The 16573-nt window shown below is 36.6% G+C and overlaps 1 protein-coding gene across 3 annotated transcripts in view; it reads right to left on the reverse strand.

The window, feature by feature from the left end:
* SGCZ (sarcoglycan zeta) overlaps positions 1–16573 on the reverse strand; it is a gene marked incomplete at both ends in the record, with an annotated part of 389172 nt that overhangs the window by 95809 nt on the left and 276790 nt on the right. For 2 of the 3 annotated variants that reach the window (XM_084204782.1, XM_084204780.1), the window contains one exon: positions 3561–3662. The exons of the other annotated variant lie outside the window; for it this stretch is intronic. In XM_084204782.1, coding sequence (XP_084060908.1) covers positions 3561–3662 — 102 coding nt within the window. The remainder of the gene's footprint in view (positions 1–3560; positions 3663–16573) is intronic. 3 annotated transcript variants of the gene reach the window in all.

Consider the following 16573-nt stretch of genomic DNA (forward strand, 5'->3'; position numbering starts at 1 on the left):
AAGACAGTACCTTGATTGTTTCCATTCTGAAGTGCAGTAGTATGGATGCAGTAGCGTGATAAAAAAACATTTAATTCAGAAGAACTGAAATACTGAAATAATTCAGGATGTTGCATTATGTGTTATTTGATTTCATATATCTCATTAAAGATAAACTATAAAGAATAAAGTTTGCATCATAGCAATGCAAATGATATAAACATGAGAAATATAACATGGTCTGGATGAAACTTACTGGTTTCAGGCTAGCAATTTGATCAAAAGTGTACAGCTAGACCATTCATAGTCAAAATGTAATTCTCTGTAAAATTCATTACACATACTAAACATGCCCTGGTTTTGGGGATATAAAGATGTCGACTCAGGACCCAATGAGTGCTTATCTGCTCAGGGTCTGATGCATCATTTTAAATTCTGACATGCAGAGAAGACATTTGATGGAAATACAGAAGTTTCTTCTCTGTGTAAACAAAGAATTGGGGGTAGGAACCCATAGTTCTGCAGATGCCACTAACTGTGTATGGTAAAAAGGGCAAAACAAGAGGAGCAGGGCCAGGGAAACAGCACACTTTGAGCGGCTTTCTCATTTACACAATTTCTACACAAGAGAAAATATTCATTTTAGTCAAAGACCTGGCTTTTTCACTACTACCTTTGGAGAGAAAATTTTATACTGTCAAAAGTAAATGTCACTAGAAGTTTTCTTGTTTTTAAGAATTCACATACATTTGTTTTCCAACTGAGTTAAATCTAAGTATTTTAGCACTTTGAATATTCAGGGTTTCAGTGAAGCAATCACAAGATAAAAGGTAGTATTTAAACCTCTACACAAAGTTCAATACCATTCTCTTGATAAAGGCAGCTTAAGGTCTGCATTTAACACTGTATAAATGGTCTTATTTGAGCATCCAGGTATGCAGCAGGCAAGTGGTGTTCAGTAAGCATATGTGAGCTTTACACTAGCAAATCTAGCCAGTCTCACACTCAAATTGCAGCAGCAGAGCTCAGCTTTGCCTACATACTCAACAGACTGCTGGGAACTCTTATCAGCAGTAATGCAGAGATGAATGCTGCCCTCTCAATGAACATTTTTGTCACTTTCAGATCCAGCTTACTACTAAAAGATAGCACCAGCAAATGTGCCAGAATTCCAGTAATGCCTCCTAGCACAGCACACCCGCTGCTGTACCTCACTGCTAATAACACTGGCCTTCCCACCTCACTCTGCCCGGAGCTGCAGCGGGAGAACAGCGAAGGTCTGACCTCCTGAGAGCTCCTGAGAGCTCCTGAGAACTCCCTCAGAGGCCATCCTACAAACTGTTCTGCAGTGCAGAGGAAATACACCAGTCCTGCCAAGTTACTACTAAACAAGTCATCAGGGAGTTAATCAAACAATGTCACTTTAATGGATGTCTTCTTTTATAGGGGAATGAGTGTAGGCTTAAAGTACTAACTCTCCTACTAGAAATAAGCAATAAGTGTTGATTTCACAGAATATTTTAACTCCAGCATACATCAAACTTAAATCATTATTACTTAAATGGAAAAGGCAGACAAAAGCATTCTTGTCTGTATTACCCAAAGCAAACACTAATAGCTGGTGAGTGAGCAGGATGGTTGCTCAGAATCTGCTGTCAGTATTCACATCACTGACTGTGATGAGAGCTCAGAAAACCTAGCTTACTTTTAGATTTCAACAGCACTATGGCCACTTTTGTAAGTACCAAAACAGCTCATGTCACATGCTCATGCCATCCAGCTGTAGAAATACTCTGCAGAGACAGAACAAAACCCTGCTGCTAAGCTGGATACAGCTCCAGAGGTTTGCTTCATCATTCCCTCATGTAATTCCTATTTGCATTCAGAAGTTACTGAACTTCAGCACAACTAGTGAGCAAGTTGGCATAAGATTGGAAAGTGAATCTAGTTCAAAAGTTCTGCAAGATGAGAATAAAGCCTGTGTTAATACCACTTTTTTATCTAGGTGACAAGTGCCTTAAAGTTAATACAGATGAGTAGACCTGGAGCTCCAAAAATATTTTACTTGAATTATTTTTTTCCAGTTAATGATCAACTCTATATTCTGCTGGCTTGAGAATATTTACTGACAAGTGTCATTTTTTCATGAGCCACGCTGGACTAGTGGGACCTTTTGTTAGGCATCCGGTAGATTCTGCATCCTCTCCTTTACAATAATCATGCATTAAATATGCATAAAATGCATTTTTTCTGAGATTTGTTAGCAGCTAAATGAAATTAGGACCCTACTCAAATCTCATTACTATCACTTGAAACAAAAGTTTCCATCTTCCCTTTAAAAAAACCAATATTCTGCAGTATGAAGCACTGGGCAAGAAAATATTCCAAATCATTACTCACATGTACAGTAACAGGACATGGAACAATAATACATACTGTCCACTCACAAAAAAGAAATGAGAAAAACGCACACATCATGAGTAATGTTCTGCAGCCTTGAATGAAAAGTATGCTCCCTACAATGCTACTTAAATATTATAAAAGTTTTCATTACCTAGGACAATACTGCTACTCTATCAAGCATTGAAAGATCTTAGCTTTAGAGAACAAGAGGATGAAGAGCCTACCTCAAGGATTTATTAACATAAGAGTGAGCTAATTAAGAGAAATGGGAAACTGCCATCTCATTTATGAATGTACTCAAGACTTTTCTTATATACACAGAAGACAGATTTCAACAGTCAAAATTTACCACAAAGGAATTTAGGGTCAACATACTTGTGATTCCTGTCAAATGTTGCAGTATGCACACTAAAATTCTTTTCAGAAGATTGACTGAAAGCAACATAACATTCTACTCAGATCATAGGTAATCACTCTCATGGTAAAAAGATGACTTTCCAGCACTTCAATATTGTTTAAAATTCATTGACAATGTTAATATAAACAGCATAACGGAATAAAAGCAAAAGAGTTAAAATGACCTACATTGAACTTCATAGTACAAAATTTCTCGCTTTTCTTTTTTTCTCTGCAATAACCTGGTGATATATAATTTCATTTAAACAACATTTAAAAGGGTTTGCTTTGAAAAATTGAATCCTGGAGACATTACACAGTATAGCAGGATTTCCTCTACCTAATGAGTAAAATAAACCCAAACAAAAATTAAAATTAAAAAAATCATGAAAAAGAAAAGGAAGTCATGATAGCTAGCGATAAAAAGAACAAAACCATTCCTTATTTCACTGCATTTTGAACTTATCACCACTCTTGCTTTCCTGGACTTTACATCAACTGAGAGTCAAATGTTCCATTCCCATTTCTGAGGTCATTTGAAGTATAAAATATACATGCTTTGAATCTCCTTTCTTTAGGATAAAACATTTCTTTTAAGAAGCAAGCAAGGTTTCAGAAAAAAAAATTGACATGAAGGAAGCTTTCACTGTTAAGATATTCTCAAAGCAAACCTCTACTGATTGCTAATATAGGAGGTGTAAGAATTAAACTTTGTAGTTTGAGACTGAAGAGATCAATTTATATTAGCTGCAAATTAGGAAAGAAAGATGAAAAATACCTACCTTTCGGGAATGGATTTCTTTCACATATAGTGGAAGTAGAAATTCAGATATTCCTTCAAGTCGTATTCCTTTTTTAGTGACTCTCAAATTTCCCATTCCATCCTACAATCAATAATATATATATATATTCACTTTAGGAAATAACCTTATCCAGAACAACCTAAAAAGAAGACAGTAGTTGGCTTAACCCCTAAAAATAATGAGTGCTGTCCCACTGTTCCCAGCTCTTCTCATGATCTTGGGCAGGAGGTAGATGGGCACATTTATAACCAGAACTTCACCTAGGGCTGAAGTAATAAATGTGCAACCTGATGGTGACCTGCATACTTTATTTCTTGGATGAACCTAATGCAGAGTAAAACTGTAGGTCATCATTATACCCTGTATAGGGTGAAAATATTGCAATCACTGAATGTAATTTTACAATTGCTCAATAAAAAGACTATTTAATTTTCTCTATATATATGTAACATTTTTTACATTTAAAGCAATTTATAGCTTGAATCCAGTGTTTTTGCTTTCCCAGTGATTAAAATACATAGGAAAAGATCATGTAGGAAGAAAGAAAATAAATTTTTAGTGGTTGCTCATCACTACTAAAAGCATGTTGCTGATGAATAACTTCAAAAATGCTAATTTTGATTGTTTGTGTTTATTTTTCAGAATAGAAATAGGAAAGGTGCCATTCTAAAAGTCTAGATGAAACAAGTAAACCACAAAATTCAATTTTCAATAAAATATAAGCATAGAAAAGTGGCCTAATAAAGCTTCAGCTGCACTCTTACAGGAAAAAAAAAATGAAACATGCTTTATACTCAAGAGACGAAATTATTTTGCACAACAATAGAAAGTCAAGATTTTTTATCCTGAGAATCTTGTTACTATGTTCAGCCAGTGGAATTTAACTTGATCCACTTAAGTGCAAAACAAGCACATTTAATCTAATTGCTAATTACATATTTCAAAGCCATTGTTGACTCTAGTGTACTGGAACAATGAGAACTTGCACTTTTGCTCTGCTGGCTGAAGTGTGAGGCAGGTAACCTCTGCCTGCTGAGTAAACAGCTGGGTAACAGTCCTCCACTGCTATAGCTGAATTTTCAAATAATGCTTCTTAAGAAAGTGATGATATATGTTCAAGTATTTATTTTAAGTCAGCTAATGTTTATACAAATATTTTCACATGGAAAACTTCAGGTATTTGGGGGCTTTCTAACAAGAAGTGCAAAATGAAACAGTGATACCTGTTTTTGTAAAGGAAACAAAGAAATTAGAGCTTGTTATGGAATGTGCAATCTGCATTAACAAAAATTAAGTCTCTATTTGATCAATCCTATAGTAATAGAATATAAAATTTTAATAGTAAAGGATAGCCTGGGAAAAAACAACAAGCATGCTGTAGTTTTTGTCAGTGAATAAATACTCAAAAAAAATTAGGTTGGTTTTTTTATTTTTTGATTTGGATATAGACATAACTTCTAACTGAAAAGGCAAATTCAATATTTCATTTTACCTGCTTCTGTGGAATGTTTCTAGCTGACACACATAAAATATATGTACAAGAAAAATAGGGAAGGAGGGAAAAGGAGAAAGTAAGAAATAAACACAAAATACACAAAAATGTAAAGTCAAGCTTTCAGAAAACAAGAAATGCTGAAATTAAAGTTGCCAAAGAAGCTTCCATCTGCTCTATCTTGCAAGTATGTTTAGGATAAAATTATGGTTTTATATGTGATATTTACCCTCCTGAATCTCAGCTTATTCCACATAGGGTAGGCACAAACCTCAATCAGCAGCTACTCCCTATTTTGCTTTCATGTCATTATTGTCTTTGCTCCTCATTTATTGTATTCTGTTAAAACCCTGCTCTGAAGACAGCACTGTCAGTATTTTTCTAGACTTCTGTTCACATAAGTGTTTATTACTGAAGCAATATAGTTCCTCACAACTATTAATTAATTTTCAAAATACTTTCATTAACTTTATATGGTGGTACTGTTCTTATGTTACTGACAGAGAGCTAAAGCACAAAATCAATTTGTTCACTATTTTTTGATACTTATCATATTTTCTCTGTTTATTTTCAGCAGTGGGAAGTTAAATCCTATAGCAAGATTAAACTGTCAGGGCCTCAGAAACAAAGTATTGATAGAGCCTACTGCGTCCATAAGGGCTTTCATTTTTCTGAGTGACCTTTCTAGGTACTCATTCTTTAGCAGAATCCAACGGATTGAATGCAGATAGGCTCTGCACAGAAGCACTAACTTCAGTAAGATTATATGATTCAACACAAAAAGACAAACACTACCTTCTGGAGCTTAAGTCACAAAAGGTGTTATTAAAATGGAATAGGGTGACTGCAACGACAATTCCTTGATAAACACAATCATTTTCCAGACAAATCCTGAAGTGTGTAATGACCAATATGAAATAAGTCCATATAGTAAAATACAGTATATAGTCAGACATGTACTACTACAACAGGCTTAACAAAGATGATCCCATCAAAAGAATTACTTCTCAGTATGTTTTGTTCATCAATAACCCCTCCATCAAGTTTAAACAGGGGTTGGAATGAGAGGAGTTTCTTGTTTCATTGGGTTCAAGCTATGCTGTTAAAGAGAAAAATTCAAGGGTTTGACTAACAAAAAATTGGGTTATGAAGTTATTAATATTAAAAAGATTAATCAGAGGAAGGTCCTTCTGCTTATTTCTCAAATAAACTTCATAAAGTTTAGTTTTTCCAGACTCATATTATCTTTTTGGTGTGATTTGATTTTATTCAAGTGCAAAAATAGACTTGAATGAACTATGCCAGTAATTCAAACAAGTGTCAAGTTTGGTACTGGGACTGACTGGGATGGTGGTTTTCTTCCATCATAGCAGCTGGCATAATAGTGTGTAGTTTTGGCTAAAACAGTGCTCATAACACACCAGTGCTTTGGCTATTGCTGAATTGTGCCTTCAGAGTGTCAAGCCTTTCTCATTTTTTAACCCCCCTCTGGCCCCAATAAGCAGAGTGGGGATGGCCAAGGAGTTGAGAGGGAACACAGCTAGGCCAATTGACCCCAAGTAGCCAAAGGCATATTCCATACCTGTAACATCATGCTCAGCAAGAGAAACTGGTGGTAGAGGAAGAAGGGGGCTGGAGAGAACAAGGATTGTCTTTCAAAGTGGCCAGTGCTTGAAGACAGTGTGGACATCCATCTAAACTATGCTGTGAGTGATTGTCTTTGCATCACTTTATTTCCTCTTTATTATTATTCAATATTTATTATTATTCTGTATGTTATACCACCGACAACTTTCCATGTTTCTGATTTAAGAATATGAAACAAATTAACAGTCACCCTGCCTCACTTATATTGTTCTTTCCCCTCACATACAAAGAAAAACAAGCCCTTTACATCCATAAAAATGTCTTATAGAGATTGTAAAATAAAATCAAACATCACTATCAATATTTTATGTCATTCTTAGAGTACATCACATTTCAGTGATTAAAACCAGAAATTCAAATAAGAAGCTATTAAAATATGAAAACTAAGCATTTAGTTTATGCTGCTGTTTGTCTTAAAGCTGCAGCAATCTAAGGAAGAGTTTTACTGACTATGAACATTACATTAAAGCCAATGAAGTCCTAAACTATACTTACTATAAATCTGTGATAATGAGAGCATAAATTTGAATCAGACCATAAAAGAACTCCACAGAAAAATATTCTGGGAGGAAAACAACAACACTGACATTCAGAGCTTTTTCAAGCTTTGACCTGCTTATAAACAGGCAGAGATTTATGTTCTTCAATGATCCCGTAAATGGTATATAAGAAAACCAGAGATTAATTCACACCGTCGTTAAACATGCAGGATGATCTTTTAAAAGATTAAGTTATTTCTTCACAATGTGCTGAGAATTCTACAAGGGTGCATTACTTATAGAGCCTGTATAATTTCTGCCCAATAAAATATTACAGCAGCATGTTTTATGATAACTACAAATATAAAGTATATGCTATGAATACTTCTCAAGAACTATAAATACTTCTCAACAAGTCAGGAAGCTGGCTAAAAACAACAATCTGCAGTAGCCTGCCTACAATCTAAACTACTACAACTAGTCCTGGACTACACAAATTGCTATCTAATGAAATATGTGCTGGTGTGTTTTATTTCTTTTATTGTTCTTTCTCTGTTATTCCTTCTTTCTTTCTTTTTAATTTTATTTGTTTAAGCACTAAGACATTCTAAGAAAAAAGAAGAGGATAAAGAATTCTACACAAATTGCTGATAAACGAGAAGTGTGAAAGAACAAGCTTAGCTTTTTACACAATAGAGCCAGTGCTCTGTGACATAGATGACAACAACTGGAGACTTAGGACAGGATTCACTAAGCTGGCTTAGAAGATCTTCAAGCTACTAAAAGGGCAGTTTTGAAGCCAAGATGCGGAATATTTCAATTAGAAATAATATTTTGGAAGTCAGTAACAATATCTTGTAAACTCACTCCACCCAGATGAAATAACACCGCCTTGCATGAGATCAAACCCAGACCATCAATGTTAGAAAATTTTTCAAATCTATCAAGAACATTGCTACATGAAAGACAATAAAGTGGACAAAACATCTCCAATTCCTGCGTAAGACCACAGAATTCAAAATTCCTTGGAGAAAAGAAGCTGGAAGGCGTGATGCTCCAGGTCAGGAATGAAAACACATTATATGGGGTGAGAAGAGCACTCTGATGGATCCTCTAGTAATTTGTCATGGATCTCATGAAGTGGGCAGTGGGAAGGCAGTAAAGCATTCTGCTAACTAAAATGCAGGCTTTTTTCCTAAGGATCATGAACTTACATACAGTAGAACAGTGAAAAGTGAACTGAAGTGTTGGCTATTATGAATTGACTAAAACATTAACAAATAGTATTTTATATTTCAAGTTTTCACTGTATCTTTTCTGACTTCCATAATAATAACAACATACACCAAATACATGTTTCAGTACTTTACAGCAGGAGCAAACAAGTAGTTGGTAGGTCGAAAAATCCATTCTTATCAATAATATTCAAGGTTTTCAAAAGTTCTGATGCTAGATGTGATATCCTGCACATTTTCTGAGTATATATTTAGGCCCAAACTCTGTCTCCAAAAGCTCACATTCTGAAGAAGGAATCATTATACAAAATAGGGAGAGGGAAAATTATAATAATAGAATAGTAGGGTTTAAACAAAGTGCCTACATCAGACACCCTGTAAATTAATAACCATTCAATGTCTTTTGCTTTGCAACATCATACACGAAATGGAATTTGGATGATGTGGCTGCACTGGTATGAAAAAGCACAAATGAAACATCTAAGCATACAAACATGTCAAATAAAAAAAAAAAAGAGGCCATGATATCAGAAGAAAGGTGACTGAACCATTGTAGCAGTAGTGAATTATACAGAAGATGGAAAAAGAATACTGAACTTTGTAGGATGGCACAAAAAATAGGTAATGATGTAAAGGGACAGCAATGGGGATGATTAGGAAGATGAATTATATTAGCATCTATGTTGGGGATAAAATGGAAGATGCACACAAAAGATTGGAAGGAAGATAACAAAGGAAATTATTTGTATTGTAGTCACACATGCAAAAACCTGGATGTAATAAACAGAGCTGGAAAATAATTCCGGTTGGAGAAAAATGGTGCTTGGACATGATTATGGATGCACAACTGAAGGAAAAACTGTAGGGAGAAAAAGTCTTGCATAAACAAAACGGGTAGGGGTATAAGCAACAAAACCAGAGTATTTTCCTGGCTTACTAGGAAAGATAACTGAACTTCAACAGCCAAAAATAAAGCTAAAATAAAGGCAAGCTATTCACTGGAACGGCAAAAATCTGGATTGATGGAAACACCTGCCTTCATCCATCTGCTGACAATAATAGATAGCACCTACAATGCTGACACTAAGTAGGTATCAGGATAAAGCTAGGGAATAAATTACTGTAGTACAGTGCAGCAATGTTTAAAGAGAAACTAAGGAAAAAAATAACATGAAAACCTATTAAAAAGAAAGAAAAGTCAGACTGCTATCCAAACTAACTGGAATTAAAATTCCTTGAATACACGTTACTTTAGAATGGTTTTTGAAAGTGTGGAGTATGACCTGGTCCATCCATTATAAACTATTTATATTAATATAAAATATATACCTACCATGACAATAAGATGAAACTCCTACTGCAAGTTTAAAATTTTGATTTTATTCCATCATAAGGGGAGTTATGCTATTTTTCATTCAAACATAGATGTGTCCTTTAATATCACCATTGTGAGGCTGCTCACTATCATCTTTGAAAGGTTGTGGCAGCCAGGAGAGGTACCTAAGAACTGAAAGAATGCAAATGTCACCCAGTCTTCAAAAAGAGCAAGAGAAAGGACCTAAAGAACTAATGGCCAGTCAGCCTGATCTCAATCCCTGAAAGGTGATGTCTCATTCTGCAGGCCATCTCTATCCATGCAGGGGACAAGAAGGCGATCAGGAGCATGGATTTATTAAAGGTAAATCGTTGTTTGATGTATTCCACAAAGAAAAAACTGCCTGGAGGGATGAGGGGACAGCAGTGGATATTGTCTACCTTGACTTCAGCAGGTCTTTTAACACTGGTCTCTCACAATATCCTTTTAGGCAAACTCAGGAAGCATGGACTGTTGAGTGGACAGTGAGGTGGACTGAGAGCTGGCTGACTCCAGAGAATCACTATCAGTGGCCTCAGGGTCTAGCTGGAAGCCGGTCACTAGTGGTGTCCCCCTTGATTCAATATTGGGAGTTGTTTAACTTATTCATCAATGACTTGGATGAAGGGGCAGATGCTCCTCAGCAAGTTTGGTGATGACACAAAGCTGGGAGGAGCAGCCGATCCCCCAGGGCTGTGCAGCCCTGCAGAGGGGCCTTGGCAGGCTGGAGAGATGGGCAGGGAGGAAATTCAGCAAAGGCAAGGGCAGGGTCCTGCACCTGGGGAGGAGGGACCCCATGGCCCAGCAGGGGCTGGGGATGGACCTGCTGGAGAGCAGCTCTGTAGAAAAGGACCCTGGGGTCCTGGCGAGAACAAGCTGTGCAGGAGCCAGCAGTATTGAGTGTGGGTGTGTTTATTTTGTCCACATAAATTGCAGTTTATTTAATCCACTTCCTTGTGTTTGAGTCCTGGTTGTAATTTCAGCACAGAATCTTGAAGATAATTTATTCATGCTGAAAATTTAATCATACATTATTTTTTTATTTTTCAAGTGTGATTGCCTGACTTCAGAAAGAAAAATTAAAAACTGATATAAGAGGATAACAAACAAATATGCTCTATACGGAAGCAGTCAACGTTGTTGATAAACCTGTAAAAATATTTACCTATAAGAAAAAAAAGTGCAGTCCCACTGGTTTGTTGTGTACATATATGACAATTAAAACAGAGAAGGGGTTCTGACATTTTTCTAGGAATTTCTATAAATAAGTTTTAGTAGGACCTACCCTTATTGTGTATTCCAGTGAAATACACTGAAGTAATGCAGTTTTGTCTAGATTTTGAGAAGTAAAAATATTATTTGGGTTGTCAGTCACATGCATGAAATAGCTTGTGTTAATGCAATTATGTATTTTGTGCTTTTCATGTTTGCTCTTTGCCCTGACACAACCAAAACTTCAGCTCTTGTGATGCTAATCTCCAAGTGGGGCAGCAGAAAAAACAAGTGCTAAACAAGCATTAGTAACTATTCTGGCAGCATTTATACCTTCTGAAGAAGGATAAAGCATGTCTTGAATTGAGCTGTGGGCATGATGGAGAGGTTCTGTAAAGAATATTATTATCTTACAATATTGCTAAGTCGGCTCTACCTTTGCTGCTACAGATCTAATGGTTTGCTTTTCTCTTGTTCTTTCCCTTAAAGGCAGATTCTGTATCTTTAGGCAAGTTACTATATTGCCTCTACTATCTTTAAAAGAATTTTCTTCGTACATAGCCTGAAACTCCAGCGCTATAATGCAATTAGTTTTGTTTGCCCTTCAGATATATTATTGCTTAGACTAAATAATCACAATTCATTTTCTTTGTATGTTATTTTGCATCTTAATGCTTCACATTGCTCCTAGTCTGCCTTTATCACCTATATCTTTCTAAGTAGAATAAAAAAACCGGAACAAGCACGGCTTGTGAACACTTACCATGGCTAAGAAGAGAAAAATTATCTCACTGGTTGATTTCAGCAGGTCTGGTATTTCTGCATTATTATTCTGATTCTGATTGATGGTATTCTACACATCAGATGTTGTCATCAGAACAAATGAATCTAGATATTGGATTCCCCAGACTGGCCAGACAGCAGCTTCTCTTTTATGTACTTATTAGAGTACGTGCCCTGTCTATGAAAGGGGCAACTTTTTAACCTCCTTAGTATGTGATGACTAGTCTATTGCTATAATAGTAGAACCACATTGCTGTAATGGTTACTCTTTTCTAGGTAACCATCCAGTTCATACAAGTAATAAAAAACTCATTGGAAAAAAAAGAATTTGCCTTCAAAATCCTTAAATCCAACATTCTTTTTCCCAGAAGACTTTAATATTAAAATCCACCCTGCTCCATCACAAAATACTGAGATCCATTTTAAGACAAGTTTCACAAGCTTGGACTCTCACCCACAGATCTGAGTCCTAGATTTAAAATATTCCCTGATTTAGATTTCAGCATCCAAAGAAATTTTAGTCTTAATTTTTACTTTCTTATATTAAGGCATGTGTACCTTCCTAAATATTTTGCTGTACTAGGGCTCTGTATCCTTTATAAAGATTTAAAATAACTTTATGAGTCATACCATGGAGGCCCTGAAGTACCCACAGCCAAGCACATCCTTCTGTAGCTCCCTGGACTGGCACTTGTATTTAGCAAAGTGTGCTTTTCTTATAACAAAACCAATATTATTAAGTAGGACCTATTATACTGCTTCCCTGATCACATTGTAGGATTAAATAGCATTAAAGAAAGCAATTTTCAAAGCAGTCCTGTTTAAGGAACCTATTACTGTCAAAATGAAAAATTTTTATTTTCATGCGAGGAAAAAGCGTCGTATCAAACAATTTTACGATTCAAGTGTGACTATATAACATTGCAGCCTTAATATTATCTAAGTTTGGACAGTCACTTAGTATTACAGTACCAACACTGCATGTTTTTCAAAAGAACTTCTACACATCTTTCACTAAACAAAACCTTGCTCCACTGATACACTCAATAAAATAAATGGGACAAAGAGCAAAGTAGCTTGCTGCAGAGATCCATCTTGTGCTATCAGGGCAAAGAAAATGGAAGTGTAAGAAATGCCACAAAGTTGGTTAAAAATAGCTCCTCTTTTATCTAACAGCCTGCTCAATAGAACACTCATCTCCTAAATGATAGCTTTCAGTTTCTTCTCTGCAGTGCAAAGGGAGCAAAAATACTAACCTTCAGTTTTTTTAGGGAGTGTTCAAACCACAATGGAAAAAGGACCTACCTAATCTCTTTGCATATAGCTCAGCATGGCAAAAGTCATTGAGAAGTTATCAGTTATGCTGGCAAATGGGAGAAGCCTTGTAAAGGGGATAATTTCACAAGAAAACATGACAAGAAGATGTACTGCATCATTTTGAGGGATGATAGTGTGTTCTCAGATATAAATTTCCTATGGTGTGTCTAAACTGATCACAGAAGCACAATGAAAGATAAGCATTTGTGAATCAACACTTCAATGGCTCGCTGATTTTCATAACAGGGAAACTTTAGAGACAGATTGGAGAAGGGACTTCAGAAAGAAGCTTAGTATCACAATTCACCCCCTTAAAAGCACAGCATCAGAATCACCTTTGTCATGAGATAATTTTCAGCCTACAGCTCTGAGGGGGCAGGCTGGACACAGAGCAGCTACCTGCTGTTGTGCCTGCAAAGGAACTCTGGAGGGAAATTCTTCAGTTCAGGTTCTGGTGCTGAAACCAGGGAACACAGACCTATATCTTCCAAAAGCAGAAATCAGGAATGAAAGTGTCCCTGCACGTTCCCTTTAGGAAACTGGCTGAAGACCCATAGACAAAGTGGTGAAACAGAGAAGCCCATACGATACAAAAGGATATCACTAACATTAGGCAGGAGGAATTCCAGTGAAAAAGTGATTGACCAGCTGGAAAGGAATGCAGGAGGGCCAGACATGGAGGCTGAAATGGACACCCTCCAAAGCAGCTGATTAAGGAAGCAAATGGCCCAATCCCCAACAGCAAATGTGGAACCCACCTCAGTCCTAGCAGGACAGAAGCTATAGGTCACTATAGAATCGTGAGTCAGACTGGATTTCAGATTCACCAGCCACCTGGGTATTACCTTGTACAGCTGATTTGTAATGATAGTAGTAATATAACAATCTAGAGAAGGAGGCTGAAGAACTCAAATTCACGTAGTACATCTTGTTGAGGAAAACAGAAAGGGAGCATGGATGAATCCACTTGTTTTGATGTTCAAACCAAAAAAGAGAACAAACTGCTAAGTGACTGCAAAGGACACGTACAAACTTAAAGAAGAAAAACAAAACAAACCCCAAACAACATTACCACTTTGGGATTTCCCTCAAAGACCAGAAGGATCAATTAGATAATGTATCTGTGAAGAGTAAACCAGAGCATAGACCTCACTGATAATATAGGTTAATGGCTAACATCTTATATGAATACAACAGGAGACAGGATGAAGAGGAAACTCCTGAAATGCTTTCTTGAGGAGTAATAAGGGTGGATAGGCACTGCTTTCCATTGGCTCCAATTAACAGAGAATGAAGAGCGAATGGGAAGATTAAGTGGTAATGTGGCTGAGATTGGTCACAAAAGGACAAAATTCTTGAAAGTTAGATTAGAAGGAAAATAATTCAAAGGAAAAGCAGTGCTTTTTTAAGAAGGCAAATCCAGTGAAAGGACTCTAAGTAAAAATTTCCTGGGAGACTTGCCGAAGGTGAAAAAGAAATTGGAGTGAAGTGGTAGCTCTTTAACAAACTAATTTACCCAAAGGAGAAGAAAGGCTTCTGATAGATACTGGAGAATATTGGCATTTCTTAACCATGTTTTTCCTGCTTCCTAAATTTCTTCTTTAGTTGAAAGGCCAAAATAAATTTGTTTTCTGTTTTAATTGGTGCACCAGTGATAAAGGATTAAGATCCTGCAAGGAAAGGATGAATGCATTTATGAATAGTTGCATAACCTAGGTATTTTTCAAGCCCACTGAGTGAAATGAACTTCATCTTGAGGTATACAAAATCAGCAAATGATAAAATATTAGCTAAAAGATGTCTACAACAGTGACATAGCTCAGAGCAGTAGAGTGCAGCAATCCCTCATTTCCCCACTTACTCCATGCTGGCTCACACTGTGGGGCAGTTTTTCTGCATGTGAAGGGGATTCCTTTTGGATGAAATTAAATCAGAAGATCTGTTCAAAGTGCAGCAACAGTCTCTAAAAGGAACAGAAAGGTCTGAATCAATGTGTGATCTGCAGCACAAGCAAGTCCCACAGTAAGTACCAAGTGCACATGCACCAACAGAATGCTCTCAAATCACAGAGACCTCCTGTGTCCTCCTGCTTCTTGTACCACTTAAAAAGCTAAAGGTCTCAAGGTCAGTAACCAGTTCACACAGATGCCCTCAAGCTAAAGGTATTTCTTTCTATCAAGATCTCCTATGGTTGAATATATTTTTTTCTAGCTTCAGCTGCTCTATCCCTCTTCAGCACTTTTCTAATTTGCTTGTCTCACCTGCCTGCCTTTTTTTCTTTTTTTTTTTTTCCCTGCAATGATTAACATTCATTTCCCTTTTCCATCCCTCCTTTCCCATCAACTTCTTCAATCTCATAGAAGATTCAATACATTGCAATCATAGTACCAGTTCATGGTCAAGGGTCTCAGCTGTGTCACTTTGTGTCCCTAAGTTCTGCATCTACTGTCAGTTGTCCCCAAGATTTTGAACTTCAGTCTGTCCAAATGCAAAACTGCAAATCCTCTCTCATTTATCCTGCCTCTTTCTCATGCAAATAAACAACTAAGACATTGAAATTCATAATTTCAGGGCGTCTACTTGATCATTTGCCTCCACCACAAGATTTAAGATACCATCTCTTCCATTCTAGCCGATACCCAAACACAAACTTAGGGAGCAACAGGCACTATGTGTTGCATTTAAGTGAGCAACTAAAATAAGACTTGCTTTGATGGCAAAGGGCATGAGAAGACCCATGTCACCTCCACTAAACAGATGAGAGTATGCTCTGGCACTTGCTGAAGCAACACCAGGAAGCCTGGAAGCAAGAGGCTGTAAAATAGCTTTCCTTTGGCTGTCTTTGAGCAACATGCATAACAGTTTGGTTTTCTTTTTTTCCAGGGCACCAGAGTAATCATAAGGTAAATAAATATGCATGCCTATCCTCTAGCTTTTGGGTTCTTGGTACAAACTGGATTTTTTTACTGATCTATTCATATTGCACCACAGTAGTTTTTGCTGTGAGGCTCATAATTATAACCCGTGAGCACAAAGTCTGTGAGAGCTCATTAAGGATGGATGAGAGCAAACTGTAAAGGTGAAAACTAGAAGACAGAATTGGCATTTATCTTTTAAAAGGCAAAAGAGTGGCAGTAAAGATCAACTTACCTTGAATCCTTTGAAAAATATCATGAACTCTACCAGAAGAGATAATCAAACAAGCTGGAAGATGCTCATGAGAACTATGAGATGCAAAAGCGTGGAAAAACCAAAACAGGATAAGGATGACACAAAGGACAATGCAAATAAACATTAAATAATAAGAGGGGAAGGAAATTAGAGAGACAAAGAAGGGCTAAAATTGATGCCATTCAAACTGGTGAAGAGAAAGTAAGCACATGATAATAAAATATGAAAACACTTGATTCATGCCTACTGTTAATAAAACGATAAACAGTGAACTTACAATGAAGGAACTGAGAATCAGGTGG

The sequence above is a fragment of the Fringilla coelebs genome (genome assembly GCF_963513975.1).
Source record: "Fringilla coelebs genome assembly, chromosome: 4".
Lineage (NCBI taxonomy): Eukaryota > Metazoa > Chordata > Aves > Passeriformes > Fringillidae > Fringilla > Fringilla coelebs.